This window comes from Leiobunum rupestre, chromosome 2 (genome assembly GCF_980474605.1).
Source record: "Leiobunum rupestre chromosome 2, qqLeiRupe1.1.hap1, whole genome shotgun sequence".
NCBI classification, from domain to species: Eukaryota; Metazoa; Arthropoda; class Arachnida; order Opiliones; family Sclerosomatidae; genus Leiobunum; species Leiobunum rupestre.
The window spans coordinates 25,120,011-25,132,442 of NC_143385.1; the positions used below are offsets into that span (position 1 = coordinate 25,120,011).

At 35.0% G+C, this 12,432-nt stretch overlaps 1 protein-coding gene across 1 annotated transcript; it reads left to right on the forward strand.

Moving 5' to 3' along the window:
* The first annotated feature begins 2,170 nt into the window (after window positions 1-2,170).
* LOC149956620 (beta-hexosaminidase subunit beta-like) lies at window positions 2,171-12,062 on the forward strand. Its single transcript, XM_090164724.1, has 4 exons — window positions 2,171-2,404; window positions 8,933-9,254; window positions 10,526-11,206; window positions 11,526-12,062. The coding sequence occupies exons 1-4, from the start codon at window positions 2,208-2,210 to the stop codon at window positions 11,961-11,963; spliced, it is 1,638 nt and encodes a 545-aa protein (XP_090020850.1). The 5' UTR covers window positions 2,171-2,207; the 3' UTR covers window positions 11,964-12,062.
* The last annotated feature ends 370 nt before the right edge of the window (window positions 12,063-12,432 follow it).

The window sequence follows — 12,432 nt, forward strand, 5'->3', positions numbered from 1 at the left end:
TATAAATATTTAGTTAAATATAAGATTAATATAATTTATAAATATTTAATTAAATATTAGATTAATATAATTTATAAATATTTAATTAAATATAAGAGTAATATAATTTATAAATATTTAATTAAATATAAGAGTAATATAATTTATAAATATTTAATTAAATATTAGATTAATATAATTTATAAATATTTAATTAAATACAAGATTAATATAATTTATAAATATTTAATTAAATATAAGAGTAATATAATTTATAAATATTTAATTAAATATAAGATTAATATAATTTTTAGATATTTAATTAAATATAAGATTAATATAATTTATAAATATTTAACTAATTATAAGATTAATATAATTTATAAAAATTTAATTAAATAGAAGATTAATATAATGTATAAATATTTAATTAAATTAAGATTAAGATAATTTATAAAAATTTAATTAAATATAAGATTAATATAATTTATAAATATTTAATAAAATATAAGATTAATATAATTTATAAATATTTAATTAACTATAAGATTAATATAATTTATAACTTTTGAATGAAATATAAGATTCATATAATTTATTAATATTTAATTAAATTTAAGATTAATATAATTTATAAATATTTAGTTAAATATAAGATTAATATAATTTATAAATATTTAATTAAATATAAGATTAATATAATTTATAAATATTTAATTAAATATAAGAGTAATATAATTTATAAATATTTAATTAAATATAAGAGTAATATAATTTATAAATATTTAATTAAATATAAGATTAATATAATTTATAAATATTTAATTAAATATAAGATTAATATAATTTATAAATATTTAATTAAATATAAGATTAATATAATTTAAAAATATTTAAAACGATATAGAATAAATTATAACACCTAACGTTATAACTTCGTAAAGGACATTCGCCAAAGCTGTTTATTAGAAAAACCGCGTAGCTTGACAAGCGCCGGTGGCTCAGTGGTTAGAGTAAATCTCTTGCACGCAGCAGACCTGGGTTCGATTCCCAGCCGGCGAAAATAAATCGTTAAATGGCACTAAGACGAATATCGTGAACAATTGGATGTTGGGAGGTTGCCATAACTCTCAGCAATCGGTCTGTCCCAAAAGTCAAACACAACAAACACAAATACAGAATCAACCAACACAAATACAACAGACTCAACACCAACAACCGTCATAGCAGAAACACAACAAACTCAACACCCACAACCGTCATAACACAAACTCGACATTCACACCCTACACATAAAAATAACAATAACAAAATAATCAAACTGAGTTAAAACTGTCGCGACGGTGGGTGTTAGCGAAAAAAACCATCAAAACCAAGCCCAACCGCAAATTAATCCGTTAACACTTACCGTCCCACGGTGGTTTCGAGAAACTGCGTACGCAATGATTAAGCTTTGCACGGAAAATGCGAAAGCGTTCGCAGGACTTTACCCCTCGGAGAGGTAAAAACTAAAATGTTGGATTTTTTTAAGGACACGTAAATAAAAAGTAGCATATTATAAATATATATTTATTTCATCTTAAGCAGATTGTTGTTTTTATAGATGATAGATGGCATCTGTATGTGGTAACTAGTATCCATTATCCAACATTTGAGATTAATCAAATTATTATTAGTATTATTTTCATTTGTAAGTGTTTCCCCATATTAATATACAATAAGAGATATGCGAGTAAAAGAAAGCGAAATAAGGTTTACGCATTATATAGGTCTTAAATTTTTTTTGAAAACGCATTTATATTTCAAGTAAGATGTTCATCAAATCAAAGTCCTAAATATTTTGCTTCCGACACCTTTGTTAAATCCATACCATCTTTATTTACTTTGTATGTATTATAAATCACTGACTTAGTTTTTGTAGTAAAAACCATGTATAGCGTGCGCCATAGCTTCTCTCTTTTCGAGACCATAATTTGAAAGTTTTCTCCGATAACCAAGGTAAAGTACTCGATTATACGAAACACATCTTTATCAATATTGCGTCAATAGCGTTCAACAGTTCTTCGGTACCTATGATGCGTCAAGATCTTCGTTATCAAAATGGACTCTTAAGATATTGGGCCTCAATCTTACCAGAAAACCTTTCAATTGATTTTAGATAAAGGGAACTAATTCGAAAAATAATCTCAAACCATTTTGCGGCAGAGAGTAAGGAAATTGTCGTAAATATGAATTTATCCGTAATTTCAGGAATTTTTGTTTTTATTTTCGTCGGCAATGTCAAATTTTCGAATGGAGCGGGAGGTTCTTTGTGGCCGATGCCGCAAGCGGTGGTCATTCAAGATACCTACGCTGTACTGCCGACTTCATTGAATATTACCTCAAACCTTGTTAATTGCGAAGTATTAGATCAAGCGATTGATAGGTAAGTGCCATTTAAATAATCGGTGGCGTCACTGGTGTGGGAGTAATCAATAAGATAAGTTGGCTAAAGCGTAGGGGCCTGGATCATGCCAAAATGTAAGGAAGGCCGAGATGAGGCTACAGAAAGGCTAGTGGGAATTAAATTAGGATCCAGCCTAGAGGCCCGGGTGGTAGTTAAGCAGCTACTGTGCTTAACGTAGGAAGGTATCTCTCAGCGCTATAGCTAGAAATGTCACCCCTAGATCATGAAGCAAAATTATTAAAATAAAGATAAATACATTTGTTTTGGGTTCAAACCCGTGTGGTGTTGCTGGTTGATGGCGCGTGTGTCACGGTGCGTAGGTATACAATATAACTGAAGTGCTGCCTCGTAAAATCAACGGTGACTCTATGCATACGAAATCTACTTAGGTTAAAAATTTCTTACATAAACTGAAAAATTCGAACGACTACACTCCTTTCAAAATAGCGCTCGGTGCCCTAGCTATTACTTGGAAAATTAAACCGTTGTAAGTGCTGATTCAAATGGGTAAAAATTAGCTACAAAATGTCTCATATAAAATGAAATATGCTTTACAACGTACTAAACTCTTAGTATTTTAGTTTTCCATTCGAAGATAAAATGAATATGTTTGTTTTATACTATGAAAATTATTTTAGTTCCTTCTTAAGAAGGAATATAATATTGATATTCTTACGGAAACTTTTATTAATACATTAATTTTACATTATGGTCAAGGGTTTTGAGATTAGTAAATCAGGTAAATGTAAATATATTATAAATATGTAATCTATTTGATAAACTTCTTAGGCACCGTTGGTCTGTAGTGCGATAACCGTTACCTACGCGGAGAAGTAACGAAAACGAACGAGTATTGAGATACTTAGCTATATTTGAGAAATAACGCCGAATATTTATAGCGGGTATTAGGCTTTCCGGGCTAATAAATCATAAATCGAATTTCACAGCTTTTCCGTAAACAGTAAATATTAATGGCAGTAACTAAAAATTAAGGAGCTAAAATAATATTTCGCAGCTAGCATTATTATTTTAGTTTAAATGCCGTACTTGGTGGGGTGGCGGAGTATTTAGTAGGGATGCAACGGATAACCGGAACCGAGAAGAACCGAGTAAATTCTAGGAACCAGAACCGAAAACGGAACCGATTATATAAAAATTTTATAACCGGAACCGAGAAGAACCGAGTAAATTCTAGGAACCAGAACCGAAAACGGAACCGATTATATAAAAATTTTATAACCGGAACCGAGAAGAACCGAGTAAATTCTAGGAACCAGAACCGAAAACGGAACCGATTATATAAAAATTTTATAACCGGAACCGAGAAGAACCGAGTAAATTCTAGGAACCTGAACCGAAAACGGAACCGCTTATATAAAAATTTTATAACCGAAACCGGAACCAGAACCGAGTTTTTCAATGTTTTAAACGGTTTTTAAACGGTTCTATAACTTTATTTACCAACATATAGCGCATGTTAAAACTTTGTATTTCAACTTCATAATTTACTATTAGTTTTTCATATAAGCTCATCTTTATCCTATATCAGATAACTCTATGTGGGTTTCTACGTAACTGTCAGCTGACACACCCTTTCGTTTTCTCAATTGAAAGTGGGCTCGTCCTCCAAATGTTTGCTTTCAAAACTGGCATCATCCGGAAATCAGCGATAGTTTAAGTTTTATTTTCTTCTGTCGGAAAACTCGACACAATTTCACAAATTTAGCAAAGGCCACAAAAATATTTGTCGTCTACTGCTACTAGTGTGCCTCCCAAGCAAGTATTTAGTGGGGCAATAGGCAAGCATAATTTTTTATCCCCTTCGCAACCAACTATGAGGAGAAACAGCAGAAAAGCCAGTGGCGTAAATAACGCCCCGGCAGACGGGAGGGGGAGGGCTTCCACCGAGACGCCCCCAAATTGCCTATGGGACTGTGCACAGTCCAACCGCGCGAGGCCTCGTCTAGTTTTTTTCTCTTGTCAGCTCAAATTAATGTTTTACTTGCCAACGCCGCCGCCGCCGATACAAAGAACGGCGCGCCGCCGTTTCCTTTTTTTTCTTTTTACACTTTTTTTTGTTATATTAAGCTTGGTTTTCATTTACGCGAAAATAACTACATTTGAACACGACGTCGAACGTCCAATTTTGGTTTTCGGATTTCGGTCGACGCAGAGTATAGCATTTTCACTTCGCGTCAATAGATTTCAGCATTGCTATCTTGGCTATAGAGAGAGTCATTAATATAACCAAGGCTTAACCACAGTTTAATTATCTTTAAATTTAAATGTTGCTTGGTTTATCGATATGTTTTCTAAAATTGCATTATAATAATCAGTGGCGGACTGGGTCTAATATTTTTGGGTCGCTAAGAGACTATGGGTCCCAGCTTTAACAACTATAACGCTACTACTACGGAGGCCCACTTCATGAACGGTCCATGATGGGATCCACGCCATCGGGCAGGTTAACTCTATGGCCAATACGAGACTGATAATAATTTTTAACATTAAATTCAATAAATGAAGCATTTGATACACTGCATTTTAGACGTCCAATACGATTATAAAATCACATCATAATACCTTAAATTATATTTAAATGGAAAATATCATATCAAAATAGCAATATGTTTGCTCACCGTGCGATGATAACAAAAAATGATATTATTCGTAACCCGGATTTATTTCTGATTGGAAGGCTCAGAGCGTCAGTGGCGTTACCAGAAATTCGTCAAAGGGGGTCCAAGAATGTTAATATTACGAGGGGTGTCGAGAAGGTGGTGTCAATTTAGTATAGTCAAGGTAGGCCCAGGGGGTTGACATCGAAACCTCCTTGTCTACGCCACTACAGAGCGTTATCGTGGAGCACAACCAAAAAAAAAAAGCCAATATCTAGCCTTCAACCGAATTTCGACCCGGCATAACTGCTAATAATTTTGGTTGTCGTTTGGCGTCAGGCCAGTGGCCTACCTCGGAAGGATAATGGACTAATTAATGTACTTTAAAACATTAAAACAACCGTTTTACAAATTGAGCCAGTCCCACGTGTTTTCCAGCTGCTGAGCTACCTTTGTATTATCCCTACCCTCAACCGTTTTCCTTCTTTCGCGGTTATTATTATTTTGTTAGTTCCTAACAACGCCACCAGAGCGCACATTTTACAATCGCCCGAAGCAAATATTCGGGGAACGGGGCGTCCCTTTGCGAAGTACATTAATTAGTCCATGGAAGGACTAGTACGAGTTGGTCGCGTGTTTTTTAAACTGTCGCTACAAGAAATAGCTCTAAAATTTATACAAACGCCGGCGTACGCCGCCGCCGCCGCCGCCGGTCATTTTTGCCACGCCGAAGACGCCGAAGCCGTAGGCCTAAACGACGGCCAAAGCCGCCGCCGCCGATATATTTTGGGTCAAATGCCGCCGCCGACCCATATCAGATCGGCGCAGGCCTCTATATCCAAACAACGTACATAATGAAAGTAACATACTGAAGTTTGAAAAGTATCGAGACACGTGTTTTATAGCAAGTTGTGTTTCTGAATATAAAGTTTTTAAGGTAAGGCTAATTAATTCGTTTGCATAATATAATCGCTGGCCTGGGTAGTTTTTGTCTAGAAAATCTAAAATTTCAACTTATGCATTTCCTTACATTTCACAAAATGACAATGCTTATTGAACGAAATAATATGGACTCCATTTAGAACGATATACAGGGTGTTACGGATAAGAGTACCGAAACTTTCTATATGCATTCTATGGGTCTCTATGAGTACAAAATGTCTCATAAACATGGGTCCTAAAGTGCTTCGTTTCAGAGATATGGGCTCCCAAAAAACTACCGAAAAAACCAGACACAGCCTTAAATCTGGCAAACAATATTCTTCCTTGAACCAAATTGTTTTCATTAAACTATCAATTGTTTTTTATCCGTGAGGCGAGAAACTTTAATAACAAGTGGCAAAAGTTCATTAATGCCCTTTTAAAAGTAAAATGAGTTTGAAGACAAAGCCCTTTTAATTTAGTGGTACGATTTTTTTTAAATTAAATTTAATATAAATTCTAAAGGAATGGTTTTAAATTGTCTAATTCGTTTTGTAGCTAATACGACACATTGGTCTAGGAACGCTTATTAAACGGACGGGCTCAAGAAAAATGGGTTAGAAGCTCAAAGATTCAACCAACAGTAGATTCCTAAAAGACTGGTGTCAGATCGACACAAAGTTTTTTTATGATTGGTATGTAACCTGGAGAGAGATACAAATAATATTTTGACGTGTTTTACCAAATAGACGAACGATTGAATCTTTGAACTTCTAACCCAAAAAGCGTTCTTGGACATGCCATATTAACCACAGAACGAATTAGACAAACTTAAAAGCGTTCTTTTAGAAATCTTATGACATTTTATCTTTAATTTTGATAATTAAAATCGTTCGTAACGACAAAATGTTTTTATTTTATTTGGAACCGTGTCAATAAAATTAAAATGGCTTTGTCTTCAAACTCATTTTACTTCTAAAAGGATATTAATGAACTTTTGCCACTTGTTATTAAAGTTTCTCGCCTCACGGATAAAAAACAATTGATAATTTAATGAAAACAATTTGGTTCAAGGAAGAATATTGTTTGCCCGATTTAAGGCTGTGTCTGGTTTTTGGGGTAGATTTTTGGGAGCCCATATCTCTGAAACGAAGCCCTTTAGGACCCATGTTTATTAGACATATTTTACTCATAGAGACCCTTAGAATGCATATAGAAAGTTTCGGTACTCTTATCCGTAACACCCTGTATTCAACTGAAATCAAAACGAGTCATAGATATCCCGTCTTTAGGTTTTTCAATGAAATGAGGCAGGGGGCGTAGGAACCAGGGGGGCAACTAATGTTATTGCCCCTTCAACTTTTTGGTCAGTTGAAATCTTCAAAAGCTCAAATTCTCAATTTAAAAGCACATAAAGCTTATAGAAGCTCAACTGTGTCTTTTCCCGCCAATTAACATTGAAGTCAAACAGTTCGGTGAAGCTACGCTCTTTTAAAATTCAAAACTATTCTCATTTTATTATTGGGGATTTGGGTATCTTAAATTCATAAACGACTCTAAAGAATAAAATACAATTCGTATGATAACTGTTGTTACTGTTAATGCCTTAATGCGACCAATTTCTCACTCTACATCAGGGGCTAAGCTCCTAGACCCCAGTTTCGTTTCTCTTTGCCCCCTCTTACTTCTAAAACGTACCTACGCACTGAAAAAGGAGCGGAAGGGAAGGCAATGTCTCCTAAAACTTGAAAGTACATCATTTCCCCCTCCCTCCATCTTGAAACGATGAAACCGTGGGGATTTTCAAACGGAAGACTTAATTATTACCCTATTTTATTGAGTAAACAAATAACGCTCTTTCATGAGTTCCCTACGAGAGAATAGAAGCAATAATTTTTTTAATTATTTTACATTAAGTCATCTAGATCGTGATTCTGGTCGGACTTGAGAGTCTGAACTCCAGACTTCCAAATTCTACCAGAACCTTTGTTTTTAATGCTCCAGACGCTGATTGCCGTGATTTATCTTAATCGTTTCACTTGGGGCTTAAAGTCATTTTTAAGCGTTTTATATATTTAACATGCAAGTACGTATTAAATCTAATTGTAGAAGGCGATACATGTTAGCCCTAACTCTAGATGGCAACAATCACGACTCGGCCTTAATAAGGGACCCAAAAAACAGATTCGCCGGAGGACCCCGAACCCATAGCTACGTCACTGAGAAAGATACTACTTTTAAAATATAATTTATCAAAAACAAATTTTATATTCTAAATAAATGAATGTGGTGGATTTTATTTCTTTTAACTTCATTTGAATTGCTTGTGTATTTAACTTTAATACTAAACACACTGGAGCCGTATAGGAACCGTTTAGGAACCGGAACCGATCGGTTATAAATTTTGAGAACCGGAACCGAAACGGGAACCGATAAATTAAAATTTTAAGAACCGGAACCGTAACCTGAAACGATAAACCAAAAATTTAGGAACCGGAACCGGATCCGGATCCGGAACCGAGAAAGTACAAAAAAGTGGAACCGTTGTATCCCTAGTATTTAGTACTTTCTCCTCGCATCAAGAGGAGCCGGGCTCGATCCCAGCTTATGGCACCAGTTGAAAACTCGGAACAACTCTAGCTTATTATTATTAAAATAAATAACGCTAATAACAGATTTGAAAAGAAATAAAATTCGATGTATATTAATATTTACGAATTTTAGTTTGTACGGCTTTAAAAGAAACTACAAAGTTCCATATTTTTTATGGAACCCCTAATTTCACCTTTCTGCCACCAAATTTAGCAAATGCTAAGGAAGATTGGTACAAGTTAAGTTCAAACGAGGCTTTAGCTTTCCTAAATAGATAATATTTCAATTGCGAACACATTTTATTTTGATACATTTACAGTTAACATGTAGTAGTTCGTTTGTTATTTTGTGGACTGAAAGATTCTCTTGTTCTCAGATACCTTAAATTGATAAACCAGATTGATTGTGTGTCACTTAACAACGAGTATCCACAAACCAAGTTTGGAAATCGAAGAGGAGTATTTCGTTCTGAGAAAAACGTGGATGAGGATGAGTTGTCGTCTCTGACAATCACCGTGAGGGGCGCCTGCGAAGCCTACCCGAGTGAAACAATGAACGAACAGTACGCTTTGCAAGTGCACACACCCTCGACTTTCGGTATGGCGAAGTTAATCTCTGGCAGTGTTTGGGGTGCCATTCGAGGTCTCGAAACATTTAGTCAACTCGTTTACGAAATTGAGGAAAATGATAAAATAAAGGTATGTACGAGCAATTTAATTATTATCGGTCTATTAAATATTGCACTAATAAAAAGTCTATCGAATAAATCTACTAGAGTAGCTTCCTATTATTTTAAAGTGCCTTTTAATCCTTATCTTTATTTACATTTGATTTACTGTCCAAATGTTTGTTTCAATGTGCTTTATAATCTAATATTGGTTTCAATGTGCGTTGAAGATAAATATGTGCTTCAATGCGTTTTAAAGTACTGATTTGTGTTTAATTTGTTTTAAAGTACTGATTTATGTTTAATTTGTTTTAAAGTTCTTATGTTTAATTAAGTGTGCTACACAGTTCAATCCAAATGTTTGTTAAATATGTTTTATATTCCAAATATTTGTTTAAATATGCCATTTCTTAGTTGGAGTTAAGCTTTCCACTGCATCAAGAATCAAATTTGAGACAAATATTATTATTTTTTCGTGCTCCTACGAGAATCAATCTAATAAAACTGTTTAAAAATCTTATATTTAAAACGGAGCTTTCGGACTGTGATCCTTCTTCGTCGGTAAGAAATCAAAAAAGAAATTGTGTTGAAAAGAAAAAAAAATGGCCTGATGAATTGATATAAACAAACAAAATTGACCAAGTATCGGAGATAATTCTGTGGTGAAGCTAAGTGGTTTAACCAGAGCAATGATTTATTGTTGGTAACGAAAGCAAATATCCATTTGGAAGGGCCACAATAGGAGTAAAAGGGTGGGATTCCCTTCATACAGAGCTTGTATAAATGCCGCTCACATTTTCATTCCTCCCCTACGCACATGCGCGAGTCTTAGAATAAAATAGTCACGTGTGTATGTTAGTTTTATTTGTGAGGCTGAAGCTGATAGCGCGCGCATGAATTTTTTCAGGAGGCGCTCGCGAATTTGAATGAGCCTTTGTATATATAAATATCAAGCAGTGCGTGCTTTAAAATATAATACTTTTACAAGTATGTCCTGGCTCTCTTAATTACTACTTCTAGGCAAATCACTAAATTTATTTTATTTAAGCGTCTGTAAATGTAAATAAACCATCGGGTATGGATATTTTTGGGTAAAAACGTATGTCAGGACTAGCGTTTATGAATCATTTGAATGGTCTTAAAACTGAAGTAGTATCACGGTCCGAAAGCTCGGTATTTTATTAAATATTTAAACCATGAAGTATTGATCCTGTTATTAAATCTATTTTAATTTACCATGGTATAAAAGTATAATGCAATTAACTAATTAAGGGTGCTTATTGTATTTTCACTAACCAACAGCTGGCGATAAAGACGAATTCAATCATCGACTTCCCTCGCTTCCAATTCCGTGGCCTTCTCTTGGACACCTCCCGGCATTTTCTTCCTGTTCGCGAAATACTGGAGAATTTGGAGGCAATGGCTCAAAATAAGTTGAACGTGTTCCATTGGCACATCGTGGATGACCAGTCATTTCCCTATCAGAGCAAACTATTTCCTGATTTAAGCTCTAAAGGAGCTTTCGACAAGAACCACATCTACACTCAAGAAGACGTTGCAAAGATCATCGAGTTTGCCAGGGTTCGCGGTATCAGAGTTATTCCGGAATTTGACACACCTGGCCACTCTCAATCTTGGGGGAAAAGCCAAAGCGATCTTTTAACCCCTTGTTTTAAAGGTGGCGTCCCGGATGGTACTTTCGGACCCATTGACCCTATAAGAAACGACACTTACTCTTTCATTCAATCATTCTTTGGCGAAATTTCGCAAGTATTTCCGGATAAGTATCTGCACCTTGGAGGAGACGAAGTAAGCTTCGATTGCTGGAAGACCAATCCGGACATCCTGGACTTCATGAAGACTAGGGACATGGGCAATGATTTCTCCAAATTGCAAGCATTTTACGAACAAAAAATTGTGGCCATCGCTCAAAATAACTTAAACAAGACAACACTAGTTTGGCAAGAGGTTCTTGATAACAAGGTTGCTAAGTTTTTTCTATATTATGAAATTATTTGGAAATTTAGATGGGCATTGTCTTCAATTTTGGACAACTGATTACCACGTTATATTTTTAATTAAAACACAGGTTGAATGTTTTAGGATTCGATTACTTGGCGGCAGTTAGTCTTAGTAATGAACATGTTTCAGTTCATATTCTAGGTTTTTTAAATTTTGAGCTAAAATGAGAATTATTTTATCAAATGTACTTCTAGCTCTGTCTCGCCACTAGCATTTTTACATTTCCATTCGTATTTTAATTCCTTTTTTCCCATCTTCGATGATGGTTTCTGGCTCAAAGGTTCCAGTTGACAAAAGTACGATAATTCACATCTGGAAAGACGGCTTCAAAGACGAGCTAGCCAAAGTCACAGCGGCAGGATACACAACCGTGTTTTCTAGCTGCTGGTATTTGAATGATATTACCTACGGAGTCGATTGGCATCCTTACTACACTTGCGATCCCCAAGACTTCGTTGGAAACTCTACGCAGAAGAATTTGGTCATCGGAGGTGCAGCGGCGATGTGGGGCGAATTCGTGGACGGAACGGGCGTCATGTCTCGTACTTGGCCAAGGGCATCCACAGTCGCTGAGCGCTTATGGAGCGCCAGTTCTCTAAAGGATGTAAACGCCGCTGCTCCGAGGCTGACGGCTCACAGATGTAGAATGCTTCAAAGAGGTCTTCGAGTTGAGCCTCCGAATGGGCCGGGATTTTGCGCTTGCGACCCATTTATATAATACATGAATATTGACGGTTATGTTACCAAACAAATCACATGCATGTAAGCAACTATGTAAAAACCCTCATAAAGAATTAAAGCTTACACGAGGTAAGAATGGTGTGAAGTTATTTTTCGTCGGTGGCAGGGAGGCAACTGCCGCCCTGCCTCAGAAAGGGAAGGAGGGCTCAATAAGCTTTCATAATATATCTTGGTGACTTTCATAGTTTCTTTCTCTATATGGTCAATTCCTTCAAATTAATACTTTAAATTAATATTTTTTGAAATAAAATCATTTTAATACGAATCCTAGTTTTCTTGTTCATATGAAATGGATGAATTTTTAATTTTAAAAATTGCCATTTCTGAAGCCAGGATCGCCTAGTCTATGGTTTATTTTAAGCTATTTAGTATTTTTCGATATACAAATTTTAAAGGCTGAGATTATTAGTGTCCCGCCCCCTTAAAGATTAAATCCTTTTAAATAA